The sequence below is a fragment of the Physella acuta genome, unplaced genomic scaffold (genome assembly GCF_028476545.2).
Source record: "Physella acuta isolate Inbredline_101_S28 unplaced genomic scaffold, ASM2847654v3 ptg000710l, whole genome shotgun sequence".
In the NCBI taxonomy this organism is placed as follows: domain Eukaryota; kingdom Metazoa; phylum Mollusca; class Gastropoda; family Physidae; genus Physella; species Physella acuta.
In genome coordinates, this window is record NW_026732229.1 from 200,001 (window position 1) to 214,673 (window position 14,673).

Below are 14,673 nucleotides of genomic sequence, written 5' to 3' on the forward strand. Positions count from 1 at the left end.
AATACGTTATTCATCAAATTTAACAATGTTGTTAAATGAGGAGAATCATATGAGGTCTTACGGTATTTTGCCACACCACATGTTAAAGGTTAAAAATAAATGTCTGACTCTTACATGTCAGTATTTAATTAATGTTTATTAATTAGAAAACGTCACTCGTGATGGGAACTCTAGTTTTCTTAAGTGGGTCTAAATCGGGCTAATTGCTCTTTCCTTACTAGTAACTTAGATAAGTATGTTGGTATCGATGAGACAGTAATCGGTATCGTGCTAGTAACTACATGTCGGTTCTTTATGCGACTACTTTCTTATTCAAGTATGTATGTAAGGAAACGATTACACGAGAAAATCTATGTGATATTATCTGACATCATGTTTCAACTTCAGACATTTATTTCTGGTCAACTCAAGCGGCAAACTCATTACGTGATATCTGTTTACATGTGCATGTTGACCTTCAACCTCCTGTCAACTTATGTATGTTTTTAACTGGTCGGTATATAAGTACGAGACTATTTGACAAACAAACCAGCTATGAGAACGTACTCAGCTGAGTTGATGTTATTGCAATAGATTAAAATGTCTGCTTTGTATTTTATTGCTGTGTTAGCCGTCAACTTATTTCTGTCGTTTGGTAAGCTCACTTTAATTATATTAGGCCTTTTATGAAAAGTCGAAAATATTATTATTTAAAAACGGAACAGAAGGATGTTAGTCGATCAAAACATTACTTAATTAGCCTTCTTATTAATTAATTACTTTAATGCATTTTTTGTAAGACATAGTGCATTTGTCGCATGCTTAAATTATAAAACATAAATTAGTTTACTTAAGAACTTGTTGTAAAGTTTAACAAAAAAATTACAATATAAACATAGGGGTTATCCATAAATGACGTCACGCTTTTTTGACGATTTTTACCTCCCCCCTCCCCTTCGTCACACGTTGTCACAAAAAGCCAGACCTCCCCCCTAAAATGACGTCACACCTCAGCCTACTAGCCCCCTCAAAATTTCCGGTGGATTGTTTTTTTAAACATCGATATTTTTCCAAAAGTATTTTAATCAATTCCTATTACAATTTATTAAAACAGTTTTCTAAAACGCAAAATAACGTCTAAAATTCGTTTTCTTACATTCCTTTTTGATAATGCAAAAGTGCGACGTCGCACCATCTGTTGTAAGATAAAAATTAATTTGAAATAATTCTAGATCTAATTCTAGAGCCGATTCACGTAGTCTTACGCAGACTAAAAGTAAAATATATATGTTATTACCCACACTGTACGAGCCTAGATAGCTAAGAGGTTAGCACATGGGTTCTAGACATGCCAGTGTTTATTTTTAAATATATATATATTTTTTAGTTGTGAATGATAATGCTGCCTTTGCCTATTGAAACTTAGCGGGATACAGGGCAAGTGAAGTAGAGTTCACCTGTTTCTTTGTCCTCAAGATATAACGTGGATAGTGTGGTCAGAGCCATGCTCGGCCGGAATCTTTTTTTTTTAAAGATAAAACATGTTGTCTGAGACTTGGCGGAACACTGGGCAGGTGAAGTAGTGTTGGGTAGGTGTAAAGTTCAGCGGTGACGTCAGCATATGAAGAGATAGTGTGGTCAGACCCTTGCTCAGCCAAAATCTGTGTTTTCAAAGACAAAAACATGTCAGTTGGGAGGACACTGTGCAGGTGTGACCTCAGCATATGAAAAGATTATGTTGTCAGACCCTTGCTCAGACGAAGTCAGTGTTTTTAAAAGGCAAAAACGTCTGAGGTGTGACGCCTTTTTTAATGTGGGGTCTGGTTATTTTGTGATGATTAGTGACAGACGTGATGTCATTTATGGATGACCCCCCAAACCCACAGTTATCTAACTAGATAACGGGTAGTGTAGTATTTTCTTAAAAATTAAGCGTACTCGAAACACGTATGGATCGAATTCATTTATCTTTATCAATTAAGCTTTAAAATAATCTTTTATTTTGTAAAAAACATTTCAGAACTTTAATTTAATTAAAGGTAATTGTTTTATGCTAACTACTCAAAGGTAGAAGGATTTCAGATTTTATGCAATAAAATTGTGTTTATTAAACAAAATTATAAAATTTGAAAAACACAAAGCGACATGACTTTAGCTTATGAAAGGATAGTGCGTTTAGTTTTATTTCTCTAAGCTTCACATCCGAAATCTTGAGTGATGTACACAGAAACGTGACGTCCTTTATGGATGCCCTCGAAAACCACAGATTGTAATTTTTCATTTTAAAATAATTAAACTGAAGTACAATGATTTTAAACAATATTTAGCAAGAAATGTTTTTTATTGTGTTTGAATAATGAAGGAAATTCGTAATGGGGTGGTGGCAAGCTCGACTGCTAACAGGAAAGTGGCGAGGACGGTTCCCGGACTGGAGATTTTAAGACATCAGATAATGTCTCTGATGTACACAATATTTAATTAATTGTACACATCATATAATCTCTCTGATGTGTACAAAATATTTAATTAATTGTACACATCATATAATCTCTCTGATGTGTACAAAATATTTAATTAATTGAACGCATTAGATATTACGTATTTAATTTTGTCTACTGTTTTCTAGGCCTTAAAGTTGACATGACCAGAGAACACTTTTACCATGGGAAAAGTTTATTTTGTGCACAACTCCAGTGTACAGAAAACATAACAGAAGACACTCAGATGTCAGCTCTTGTCAACATGTCAGTCTATAGGATCAGTGAACCTGAAGGGAAGATTTTGTTGGCGTCTATTTCAGGATCTGATTCAAAGGTTCGCGATTATAAAATATCTGGGATATTATCTGAGGGCAAACTATCCAAACATCACGGAGAACTGGTCTTGTCTTTCTCCAATACTTCAGCCTGTAATTTACACCAGTATAAATGTCAAGTATATTTTACCAATAAGACAGGAGACATGGCAATGCTAGAGAATAGAACAACGTCTTATGAAAGAGAGAAAATCAAGAAATCTGTTTTGTTGATGAATTTGAAAGCTGAAACTTTGAACTACGTGAAAACTGTGGACACAATGGCCGACTTTCTGAAATCGTTTGAAGATCCAGAAAAACTAAAAGGTGCAGACATGTCAATGTCCTTACAGATGTCACATTCTGCTAGAGATGGGTACAGCGACGACACGGCTCAGATTCCATCATCTACAGAGTTAAACAACAGTAACAGACACATCAGCTCTACTAATGCTATAGACGTGCTTGGTGCTAGGATAAATAACATCACAGAACACATGCAAACAGTGAATGCCAGAATTAGAGCAATAGACGTGGTTGGTGCTAAGATAAATAATATAACAGAACACATGCAAACTGTGAATGACAAACTTAGAGCAATAGACGTGGTTGATGCTAAGATAAATAATATAACAGAACACATGCAAACTGTGAATGACAAACTTAGAGCAATAGAAGTGGTTGATGCTAAGATAAATAACTTCACGCAACAAATGCGAACAGTGAATGACAGACTTAGAACAATAGACGTAAATCTCAATGAGAGCCTCACAAGGAACAACCAAACAAAACTTATGAAAGAAGCTTTAAACACAACTGTACAAGAAATGAAAAACGAGTACGACCGGAATCCTGTGTTTACTCGAACGATACTTCAGGTGGTTGTTTTTGTCATAGTCAATTAGAACTTCTTTAGGATTTTTAATTTTTGAAAAAATTTACTCATTAAAACTGCACACAAATATTTACAGTAATGCGAAAATGAAAATATCTTCGTTGACTAAAAGAATACCTAAATTAAATATCAATATACTTCTAAAAAGCAAATTGATATTTTTAAAATAATTTTAATGTAGTTGTAGGCTTAGTTTCAAACTTGTTTCCATTTATAAACAGTGTAAAAAGAACAACAACACTAATGTACCAGAACGAACGTTATTAAAACTTGATAAAGACAAGTTGACTTTGTGTGACACAAAAAGTGACGGTGGAGGTTGGATCATAATTCAGGTAGCTAATAATTTTAAATAATTAGGGTAATCTTTAATCGTCTACTAAATAGGCAGTACCGTTTTTTTTAAAAATCAAATTCCAGAGACGTGTTTTGGGAGACGTCAATTTTACCAGAGATTGGAACGATTATAAAAATGGATTTGGTTCAGTGATTGGAGATTTCTGGCTTGGGAATGACTGGATCTCTAACCTGACCATGATGGTGAGTGTAAATGAAATTGTAAAATTTACGTTCAGGTTATAGATTTGTAGATTTATTTCATTTGAAAATCGAAATTGATTTGCACTCTACAGGGCTACAACGAACTTAGAATCGACATGACTCAAAAAGGTATAAAGTACTACGCCCATTACGATCATTTCAAGGTAGACAACGAAGCAGCGTTGTATAAAATAAACATCTCTTCATTCAGTGGAAATGTACTAGACAAACTAAACTATCATCATGGTATGAAGTTTTCTACCATCGACAGGGACAATGATTTATACAGCGAGCATTGCGCTGAACGTTATTGTAAAGGTGGCTGGTGGTATAACAACTGTGAATTTGTGAATTTAAATGGTGTCTGGGGCTCAAGAGACGATAACGCCGGAATCAACTGGGACAATCTATCAGGCGATGGATTCACCGTTGACACAGTGGAAATGAAAATACGCTTTAAGTTCTAAAAGAAACTGATGGCGTAATACATAATTTAACCTGCAGCATACGTCACGCTCGTAGGGGGAGGGGGGTCCGTAATTTTGTGGCGGTGTGTGATTAGGGGGAGGGGGGTTCAGATGGTGCGACGTCACACTTTTTCATTATAAAAAATCCATGTTAGTAACCTAATTTTAGACGTTATTTCGGGTTTTGAGAAAACTGTTTTAATAAATTGTAATAGGAATGGATTAAAATACTATATATAGACAGAGTTCAAACAAGATTTTGGAAAAATATCGATGTTTTAAGAAAAATTCGACTGCAATTTTGAGGGGGTTGTAGGCTGATGTGTAACTTCATTTTTGGGGTGGGGTCTGGCTTTTGTGTGACGATGTATGACGAAGGGGAGGGGGGAGGTAAAAATCATTTTAAAAAGCGTGACGTCATTTATGGATGACCCCTTATTCGATCGAGGGCCACCTTTTACTTTTTTTTTATCAATACTTAATAGACGCAAGCGAACTGCTAGAACGTTCTACTGCACCCTCCCTCCTTTGACGATTTCCACTACCTACCCCTCCCTCCTCGATAAGGGAGGAGTTGTGTAAAGTTAATTTTTGGCGAGTGCGGAATTCACTCATTCGGAGCGTTAAATTTTTCAATTTCCTCCCCTGCCCCATCCATTTGAGTTTTCCAGAATAGAACCCTCCCCTTTCCCATGCCAGCCAAGTAAAGGTTCTTTAAAAAATCGGAAAGGTTTTTACATTTAGTACAAAAGTAAACATCACCAAAAATTAGACTACAAATGACTTTAATTATTGTTAGAAAATTAGTTTCTTTGACTGAACATTAACAAACTCAACAACATACACTCCGTTTTATAAAGTTAAGATAACCGTTTGAAAATATTAGACCCAAGTATCTAGAAGAGCTTAAATCCTTCTTTTCCCGCAAATACACCATGTCTGAATTCAATTCAAACAATCTAAATCTTAAAACCTAAACCTTATCCCTTACCCGAAGAGAAACACGAAAGAGACTCTGCACACAAAATACTTTTAAGATTAGACAAAATTGGTTATTTAATTCAAAATATACTCGAGAATCAATGACGTCATATTATTGTGTGTACTTTCCCGGCTTTAGAAAATTCGTACTATATGTTCTACGTGACGTCACGTTTCGTTTTTCATATAACTATGTATGTTTTTACTCTGCTTGTGTTTTATCTTTATAAAAAGCGTTCCCTACAGATAAAGAGATAGATAGACAGAAAGACAGACAGAGAAACTATTATTATAGACGAGATAAATGGCCAGTTGAGGGAGGGATATAGTTAGATTTTTTAAATGACTTAGCTACATTATTTTATCAATTTGACGAAAATTTCATTATAATAATCTGATACTTAAAATAAAGTGGTACAACTCTGTTTTAAGATTTTTAAATAAAACTACCTTTTGGCTATGGTGGGAAGGGGGGTTTCTATTGAAAAAAACTCCGATCTTTGTATTTAATGGGGTGGAGAGGAAGAGGGAATTATTTTTTTGAATACCTGGTAGAAAAATGAATTGTAAAAGAAATGTAGCACATCGGTGTGTTTTGTGTGTTTTGTGTTTTGTTTTACCGTGGGTCTTTCCTCTGTTTGCCTTGACTGACCACGTTGGTATTGTTGACTCTCTTGCTTCAACGGCAGCCTTGTTGGCTTTTTGGCTGGAACCTATTCTATGCGATAAATGAGGATACAAATAGTGGGCAGCCAAGGTGACTGTATTATTGTTGCGAAGAGTTGATGACAACAAATCATAATAACTATTTGTTCTATTTGAGGGTGGGGGGGTGGGGGTGGTTTCTAATCTGGAAAACTCAATGGAATGAGGCGGGGCAGGGAATAGACATATTTAACGATCCGAATGAGTGAATTTTGGACTCGCAATTTAAAAAAAATTGTTTTACACATGTCCACAACTTCGCCCTTATGGATTGACGGGGGGGGGGGGGTGAAATTGTCAAGGGAAAGGGAGGGGGGTGCAGAGCGTGAAATAGCATAAAACGTAGTTAATGTGACTTGATGCCCTCAACTCATTGCAACAATAGTTCAACCACATGTACTGCCCACAATTATCACGCTCATTACATAACCAAAACAGAAAACCGACACGACACAAAGGCAGTCATTGACGCCAAACGTCAACAAAACACAATATGGAGGGACAAGGCCGAATCAGGAGAAGCCGAAAAAGGAATCACAAAAAAAAACATGCAAAACATGATGTGCCTAAATTTCTTTTATGATTAACATTTCTAGAGCGAATTTAACATTTTTTTTATAAGTTTAGGTTGCTGTGTAAATTACGTAATAGTATTTTACTTGTTAGTGTTATAGACCATAATGATACTTGTAACAAAAAAAAAATTAGAAAAAAAAAAGACACCCATTAACACACAAAATTTTACGATTCTCAACAATTAGAATTAAAAAAAAAAAACTTGTTACAAGCCATTTTGTGCCTTTTTTGTGCCTTTATTTCTGTGACATTTTTTTTCCTATGTGACTTTTTTTCTGTGGCATTTTTTTCTACCAAAAACTGTGACTTTTTTCAGTGCTGATGTATGTATTTTCAAACTATTTGGGCTCAGCGGGACTTAATTTTCGAGAAAATCAACAAAGTATTTTAAATTAAGTCGTCCATATATTTTTTAATACGGGTTGAAAATAGCAACTCGTCATATGTATGTATTTTCAAACTATTTGGGCTCAGCGGGTCACTATACCATCTCTTCACCCCATGCCCTACTTGACCTTTTTGTTTCTGGCCGAGAGATAAGAAATTTGGCAGAGTACGAGCTGTGAAGTAGAATGTAATTAATTCTAGCAATACATTGACCAATGCTCTGAACCTCTGTAAAATACTTTGATGTAGATTGGCACATGGACGGAGGGGGAGGGGTTGAGGGTGGTATGGGGTGGGCTGGTCAGGTGATTAACGCGCAATAAATGGTAATGACGTCGACGCATGATGTATTTGGTCGGTGAGTACGGCGCCTGTAACAGCAACACTTTCTGCTTGACGTAACCTCAATGGTTGGCGTGGCTAGGGGCGAGGTCAGGGAGGGGAGGACGAAAACACAATTGCCAAAACCGTACTCTAAATTTACAAAGCAATGTCGGTATGACCCCCACTTCAGGTACTAGAAGCTTGGAAAGGGGCCTAACTTAAATAACAAAAGTTGCAGGGGATGTTAGCTTAATGAGTCAATAAAAAATTCAAACAGGTGAAGGAAGGCCGGTGGGGGGGGGGGGGGGGGGGGGGAAGGGAGGGGGGCGTAAGTGAAGATATTTAGCCCAAAGGGTCATCATCAATTTTTTCGGACGCGTGTGGTCTGAACGGTTGGAGAGGGGGGAGTGTGGTCGGGTCATTGTTGTCGTCCACATGTTGAAATTCTGCGCTATAACTTATAACCTGATTCTTTAACAAATAATAAATAATGTAGCAACGACTTCTTCTTCTTCTTCGTTCTTAATTATTAGTGTTGAAGGGGATCGAGATTTATCTGCCAGTGGGTTTGAACTCGAGACTTTGTTCGAATTTATCAACCATGAGCTCGACCACGCATCCATCACAATTAAGCGTTACGTGTCAACTGGTTATGCGCCTTTGAGGCCATTGACTCCGATTTCAGCCTGCTTTTCTTTTTGGATTTACTTCCATAGCCTTTGTCCAACCAAGAACAAACTACAAGGCAGCAGTTGTTTAATTTTGGAGTTGTCTCTCCTAGAAGAGTGACTGTCCCCAGCTAACGAGCCTCATCAGCCCGAGGGTTCGAACTCGAGACTTTACGGTTTAGCAACCATGAGCTTCACCGACTCGACCACGCCGACCCCCTTAGCAACGACTAAAATGTGTCACCTGTCTGTAAATGTGTGTGTATTAAGGCGGGGAGAGTGGTTAGAATACGGGGTTGGGTATTTCATTTAGTCAGGGGGCGGGGGGGGGGGGTTGGGTGGCGTAACTTATTATTTCCTATGAAGCCAGTATGCTTTCAAATAAAAAAAATCCTTTAGATTATATTATTCTCATAGTATAACAACCTGCTTGATGAAAGAAAATGACATGCTAGAATGGGGGAGGGGGGGGGGGGGGGGAGGGGGGGGGAAGCGAGGATCAAGTCGAATTAAACACAATTCAAACCACTTTTAATTGATAGTATAACGAATCATAAATTTACATAATTGAAGGGTTAATAGTATAACCGCGAAACGCATTTATCATTTTGTCTAAATTTCTTAGCTTTCAGTGTGTGAGAGTGTGACTTGAGCATTCACGGAGTGTATACGCGGACATTTTAACCTATTAGTGATTTCAGAGCGTAATACACGAAAGTAGAAAATTTGGCGGCTCTGGTCTTTTAACACAAAGCAACATATTTTAATATGAATTAATGCAATCATAATAGTCTATTGGAAGATGTTCATATTAACTTGATTGATTTTAATTAAGTTAGGTAATATGTTTTTGCTAAGTTTTTAAAATACATATTTTCTTAATAAATCGTATGGTATTTTTGAAAGCCTATTGGCCTGCAGACTGAAATAATTGATTTCGCTTACTAAGTAGGCCAGTGCGTATCTAGTCGATTGTAGGAAAAAAAGTCACAGGAAAAAAAACACAGGAAAAAAAAAAGCACAGAAAAAAGTCACAGAAAAAAAAGTCACAGGAAAAAAAGTCACAGGAAAAAACTTTACAAATATATATTTGAATATAATTTGTTAGTACTTGTATGAATTATATATTCAGAGAGTGCAAATTGGCTTAGGATTAATTAAATGTAATGTAATGTGTGTAGGATGTATACGCATGATAATTGTTATAATTCATCAAAAATATTTAGTATGAAGTATGTAGATTGTAATTATGTTAAACATAATATTAATAGCATTTAAAATAGAATTTTTCAGCGTCCTCGGTTTTCATAGTGTTTTTAAAAAAAATATACTAACATTAAATGACGGTGAAATGGTAAGTTCATCTTACTTGCTGCCCTCAACTCATCGCAACAATAGTTACGATTAGTTCAACCACCTTTACTGCCCACATTTATCACGCTCATTACATAACAAAACCTAGGATCTAAACAGAAAGCCGACAACGTTCAAAGGCTGTAATTGACACAAAACATCAACAACACACACTATGTTCGGACACGGCCGACTCAGGAGAGGCCGACCAGAGAATAGCCTACGGCAAAACATATGTCAAACACAATGAAGTGCCTAAATTTCTTTTATAATTAACTTTTCTACCGCGTATGTAACAAAATACGTAACAAAAGTTGAGATTGTTGTGTAAATTATCTTAGAGTTTTTTTTTACTTACGATTGTTATAAACCATAATGCTTTTAACGTCTATAAATAATATATTATCAAAAATACAACCCATAACAATAAACATACTAAATTTTACAATTTTCAACAAATATATCAAAATATTTCTGAAAAGATTTTTGTGACTTTTTACTTTCTCGTATATACGAAGTATAGAGAAAGTATTGTAATCGTGCACAAAAATCACTTGAAATTTTAACAATTTTCACCGTATTACATCTCAGTCCTTCATCACATCCGAAGTATAGAGGACTTATTTTAATCGGGCAAAAATTATCAATCCAGATTTATCAAAATTAAGAGGTTTCATGCGTAATACAGTCTGAAAAACTGGGCTTTGCAATTCTGTCCGTATGTCTGTGTGTCTGTCTGTCTGTCTGTCTGTGTGTGTGTCCGTATGTAAACACGATAACTTGAGTACCGTTACAGCTAGGTTGATGAAATTTCATATATAAGTATTTTATCAAAATCGTAGATCCGTATCAACTTTTGAGCGATTTCCTATAACCGGAAGTAGTACTTTTTCTACTTTGAATTTTTCAAAAGCCTATAACTTGAGTACTATTTCAGATAGATAAATGAAATTTCACATGTAAGTACAAGATCTAATTCTCTAGCTTCTGTTAAATTTTGAGTAATTTCCATTGACTGGAAGTAGTAATTTATGCTACTTCCGATTTCTCAAAAAACTAATGTAAATTTTTAAAGTACTAATAATATTGCGCACTATTATGCACTTTTTTTATTTGGCGTTCACTTGGTGTGCAATTCTTTTGTCTACGAGATTTTATTCTATTTTTAAAACTTTAAGTATTTAAAATGGATTAAAAATCATGTCTATAGCCCGAGTTCCCATCCCCTGTTGTTTTATATAAGAATATTCGAGAAAGTTTAGGGGAGATCACTCCCGGTTTATTTTAGCGCAATTTCAAAAAAAGAAAAATTGCGTTTAATAATGCGTCATTTCTGGATGGATGGATGTGTGGATGTGTGTCCGCAGCTTTCAGTCGTATCTCCTCCTCAACGAAGCAATATCGAGGACCAGTTCCAAATCAAATATGTTAAGCAAGTTCCAAGGATGATTGTGGGCCAAAAAAATTCCCGGAATTCCTTCCTGGATTTCCCGGAAAAGCCAAAAAACCTCGAAAAATGCAGCTTTTGGTCCATATCTCGGCAACCAGACCACTTAGCGACTTGAAACATTTACCAATCGATATCCTGCCATAATTTAGAACAATATTGCCGAAGAAAGTTTTCAAAAATATCCTTTCGTACGGTCACAAAATTTAAAAAAAATTACAAACCGATCGTTCTCCTAGCTTGAACGCACCCCAGCATTATACGTCTTGTGTTTCGTCCCCGTGTGTTTACCCCTTTTTTTCGACTGATAAGTGGGATCGTTCGCGTCACTGCGCGTGGCAAGAGAGAGAGAGAGAGAGAGAGAGAGAGAGAGAGAGAGAGAGAGAGAGAGAGAGAGAAAGAGAGAGGCGAGCTACGCGTCGCTTGTTTTTTTCCACGTGCTAATGTTTACAAAAAATTGTTATGGATAACACAAGGAAATTGCGCTTAAATTGTCGCTAGACTTTTTATTAACTTGTTTCTGTAACTTTATTTCTGTGACTTTTTTTCCGATAAAATTTTTCCATTGTTACTTTTTTTCTGTGACTTTTTTCCTAGCAAAAACTGTGACTTTTTTCTGTTTTTTTTTCCTGTGACTTTTTTCCGTTCACCATCTAGTCATGCCATCTCTCTGCGTAGCATTTTTATAATCCGATTTGTGCTTAGCCAGGTCTTCTGGCCAAAACATTTTATTATCAATCTGTCCTTGAACTCAAGATTTAATAACTAAGCAGGTAACCTGGTAAAGCGTGTCAGACGAATGTTATGTAGTGTCGGAGACAGACGTCTAGCGAGATACCTGAAAGGATGCCCCCCCCCCCCTGGTGCGTTGACCCAACAATATGCGAAAAGGGGAGGCGGGATTTAATGTAAAAGGCGCGAAGCTGAAATCGCGGTGACCGAAGGGGCTAGTATGCCACAGGTGTCATAGGTGATGCGTGGGCTATTTTTGAGATCAGGAGAACTAATTCTACCATGTCTGTCAGTCACAATTTTGAAACTCCTCCCATATCGAGAGAAAACAAACTATTCATTGGTTTTGAATATAACCAATAGTGCTTGTTAACATTAAATCTATATATATATTCTAAATATTTAAACAAGCACGGTCTGCCGAAAAGAGAAACCTTTGTCTATATAGTCGCGTCGTTATTTGAGCGCGTAGCGAAGTGTTTCTACTGCAGAAATTAAACCAAGGGAAATAATCGATAAATCAACTTGTCGACTGTAAGGAGCTTAAGGTTTTAATAATAATCATTAAAAAAGTTTTAAAAAACCCACGTTTTCTGATTGAACTAAAAAGTAGAAAATAAATACTATACATCACAATAATGCAAGCGATCACTCTACTATAAGCGATGAAAAACGTGGGGCGCCGAAGTAAAAGTTATATTACTATTGATTAGATAATACTATTGACTTTTATTAGGGAGCTTGTAGAGAGTCAACAGTATTAGAAACAGTAAGAAAATCACGGCGCCCCACGTTTTTGATCGCTTATAGTAGAGTGATCGCTTGCATTATTGTGATGTATAGTATTTATTTTCTACTTTTTAGTTCAATCAGAAAACGTGGGTTTTTTAAAACTTTTTTAATGATTATTATTTTCTACTTTTTAGTCTTTGTCTGTTTGCATTAAAATCTTGCTATCGATTTTATCTTTTCACTTTTTTTTTGGGTAAACGAAGACAACTCGTAAAAAGACAACTCGTAAAAAGACAACTCGAAAAAAAATCGTTGTGTGAATACGTTACTGACTAGAACACATAGATTTGAACCCGTGTCGAGTGGGATAGCAATCGTGTGCCCAACCACTCGACCATATCGTCTCCCACAAACTGGCCTACATCCTGTAAGTTTAAACTCGGTTCAAAGTAAATTATTTGCCCCTAAGCCTGTGGCAACGTGGGATCGTTCGCTTCACTGCGCGCGAGGTACGCGTCGCTGGTTTTTTTTCTAATGGCTCGCAGAGGAGAATTATATATATAGATTATATAGCGGTCTAAAATGCTCAATAAAATGTTTCCATTGATCAATTTAGTAATAATAACAATTGCATATTCTATGGTCATCCAAAAGAAAGCTTCCCTGAAAATTTCAGCGCGCTAGCTAACTGGGAAGTGCCAGAAATTTCGATCGCAAGATTTGATTGGAAAGACAAACAAACACAGAAAGACACAGAGAAAGCAAGTTAAAGAAAACTTGGGAAAAAGTTTATTGTCCGTATAAATTTTGTCACTTGAACGATAGTATTTTTATGATGGTTTAAAAAATTGAAGCGTGAGAAGCATGCTTCTATCATTTTTCACTACTCCCTCATGAGAGCCTCTATTGATATTATGCGACCCAACCTACTAATCTATGTATATATATATATATATATATATATATATATATATATATATATATATATATATATATATATATATATAATTGTGTATTTGCATATATTTGTATATCTAAAAGCTTCACAAGGCTGGTACGGGCACCGAAAACACTATCTAGTAAGTAAGGGGTGACACCAAATCGAAAAATCGCAACATTTCCTGTTTTAGTTCCAGTTAGTGCAAAAAAAAGTAGGGTATCGGAAATAAAATAGCTATTTGCAGCATAGTCTACTATATTTTTGTCTCTTAAACACGTAAATCTATTAAAGAATCTATGCTATAGTTTTCAACTATGACATAAGTTTACACAAACTAAATGACTAAATTAATATAACCGCGTACTTTGCGCGGAGAAAATAATTCTTTGTTCACATAGTTAAACTTGGAAAGTTTCAACTTACCTTACATAATATATCTCGACTTAAAATATATTGACACAATCTACGTTAATCCTTTCAACTAGTAAATAAATTTTAAAACTATTATTACATCAAAAGCAACTTGTTACATTCTTGAAGATTTTTGTTTTAGTGGTCGTCCATAAATGACGTCAAACTCGTAGGGGGGAGGGGGGGGGGGTCCGTAATTTTGTGACGGTGTGTGATGAGGGGGAGGGGGGGTTCATGGTGCGACGTCACACTTTTGCATTATAAAAATGCAATGTTAGTAAACGAATTTATTTTGCGTTTTAGAAAACTGTTTTAATAAGTTGTAATAACAATTGATTAAAATACTCTATTTTGACAAAGTTCAGACAAGATTTTGGAAAAATATAGCTGTTTAAACAAAATTCAACTGCAATTTTGAGGGGGGGGGGGGTTGTAGGCTGAGGTGTAAAGTCATTTTAGGGGGGGGTCTGGCTTTTTGTGACGACGTGTGAGGGAGGGGAGGAGGGGAGGTAAAGATCGTCAAAAAAACCGTGACTTCATTTATGGATGACCCCTTACGATATATGGGTTAGATCATACAATTCTCTCCAATACTGGCAATAAAAAAATATATTTTCAAAGAGAGTCACTAGTTTCAAGGGCTCAATTTATTTACTTAAACAGGGGACCTTGGGACATCGGGCGCCCTTGGACCTCGGGCGCCCTTATAAAATTGAAGTAAGGAAAATTACGATGAATGCGG

The 14,673-nt window shown here is 36.0% G+C and overlaps 1 protein-coding gene across 1 annotated transcript; it reads left to right on the plus strand.

Annotated features, from left to right (window-relative positions):
* Nucleotides 1-508: 508 nt before the first annotated feature.
* Nucleotides 509-4,675, plus strand: LOC131949710 (angiopoietin-related protein 7). The gene is made up of 5 exons (XM_059311574.1): nucleotides 509-634; nucleotides 2,606-3,651; nucleotides 3,890-4,003; nucleotides 4,089-4,208; nucleotides 4,301-4,675. The coding sequence occupies exons 1-5, from the start codon at nucleotides 580-582 to the stop codon at nucleotides 4,673-4,675; spliced, it is 1,710 nt and encodes a 569-aa protein (XP_059167557.1). The 5' UTR covers nucleotides 509-579.
* The last annotated feature ends 9,998 nt before the right edge of the window (nucleotides 4,676-14,673 follow it).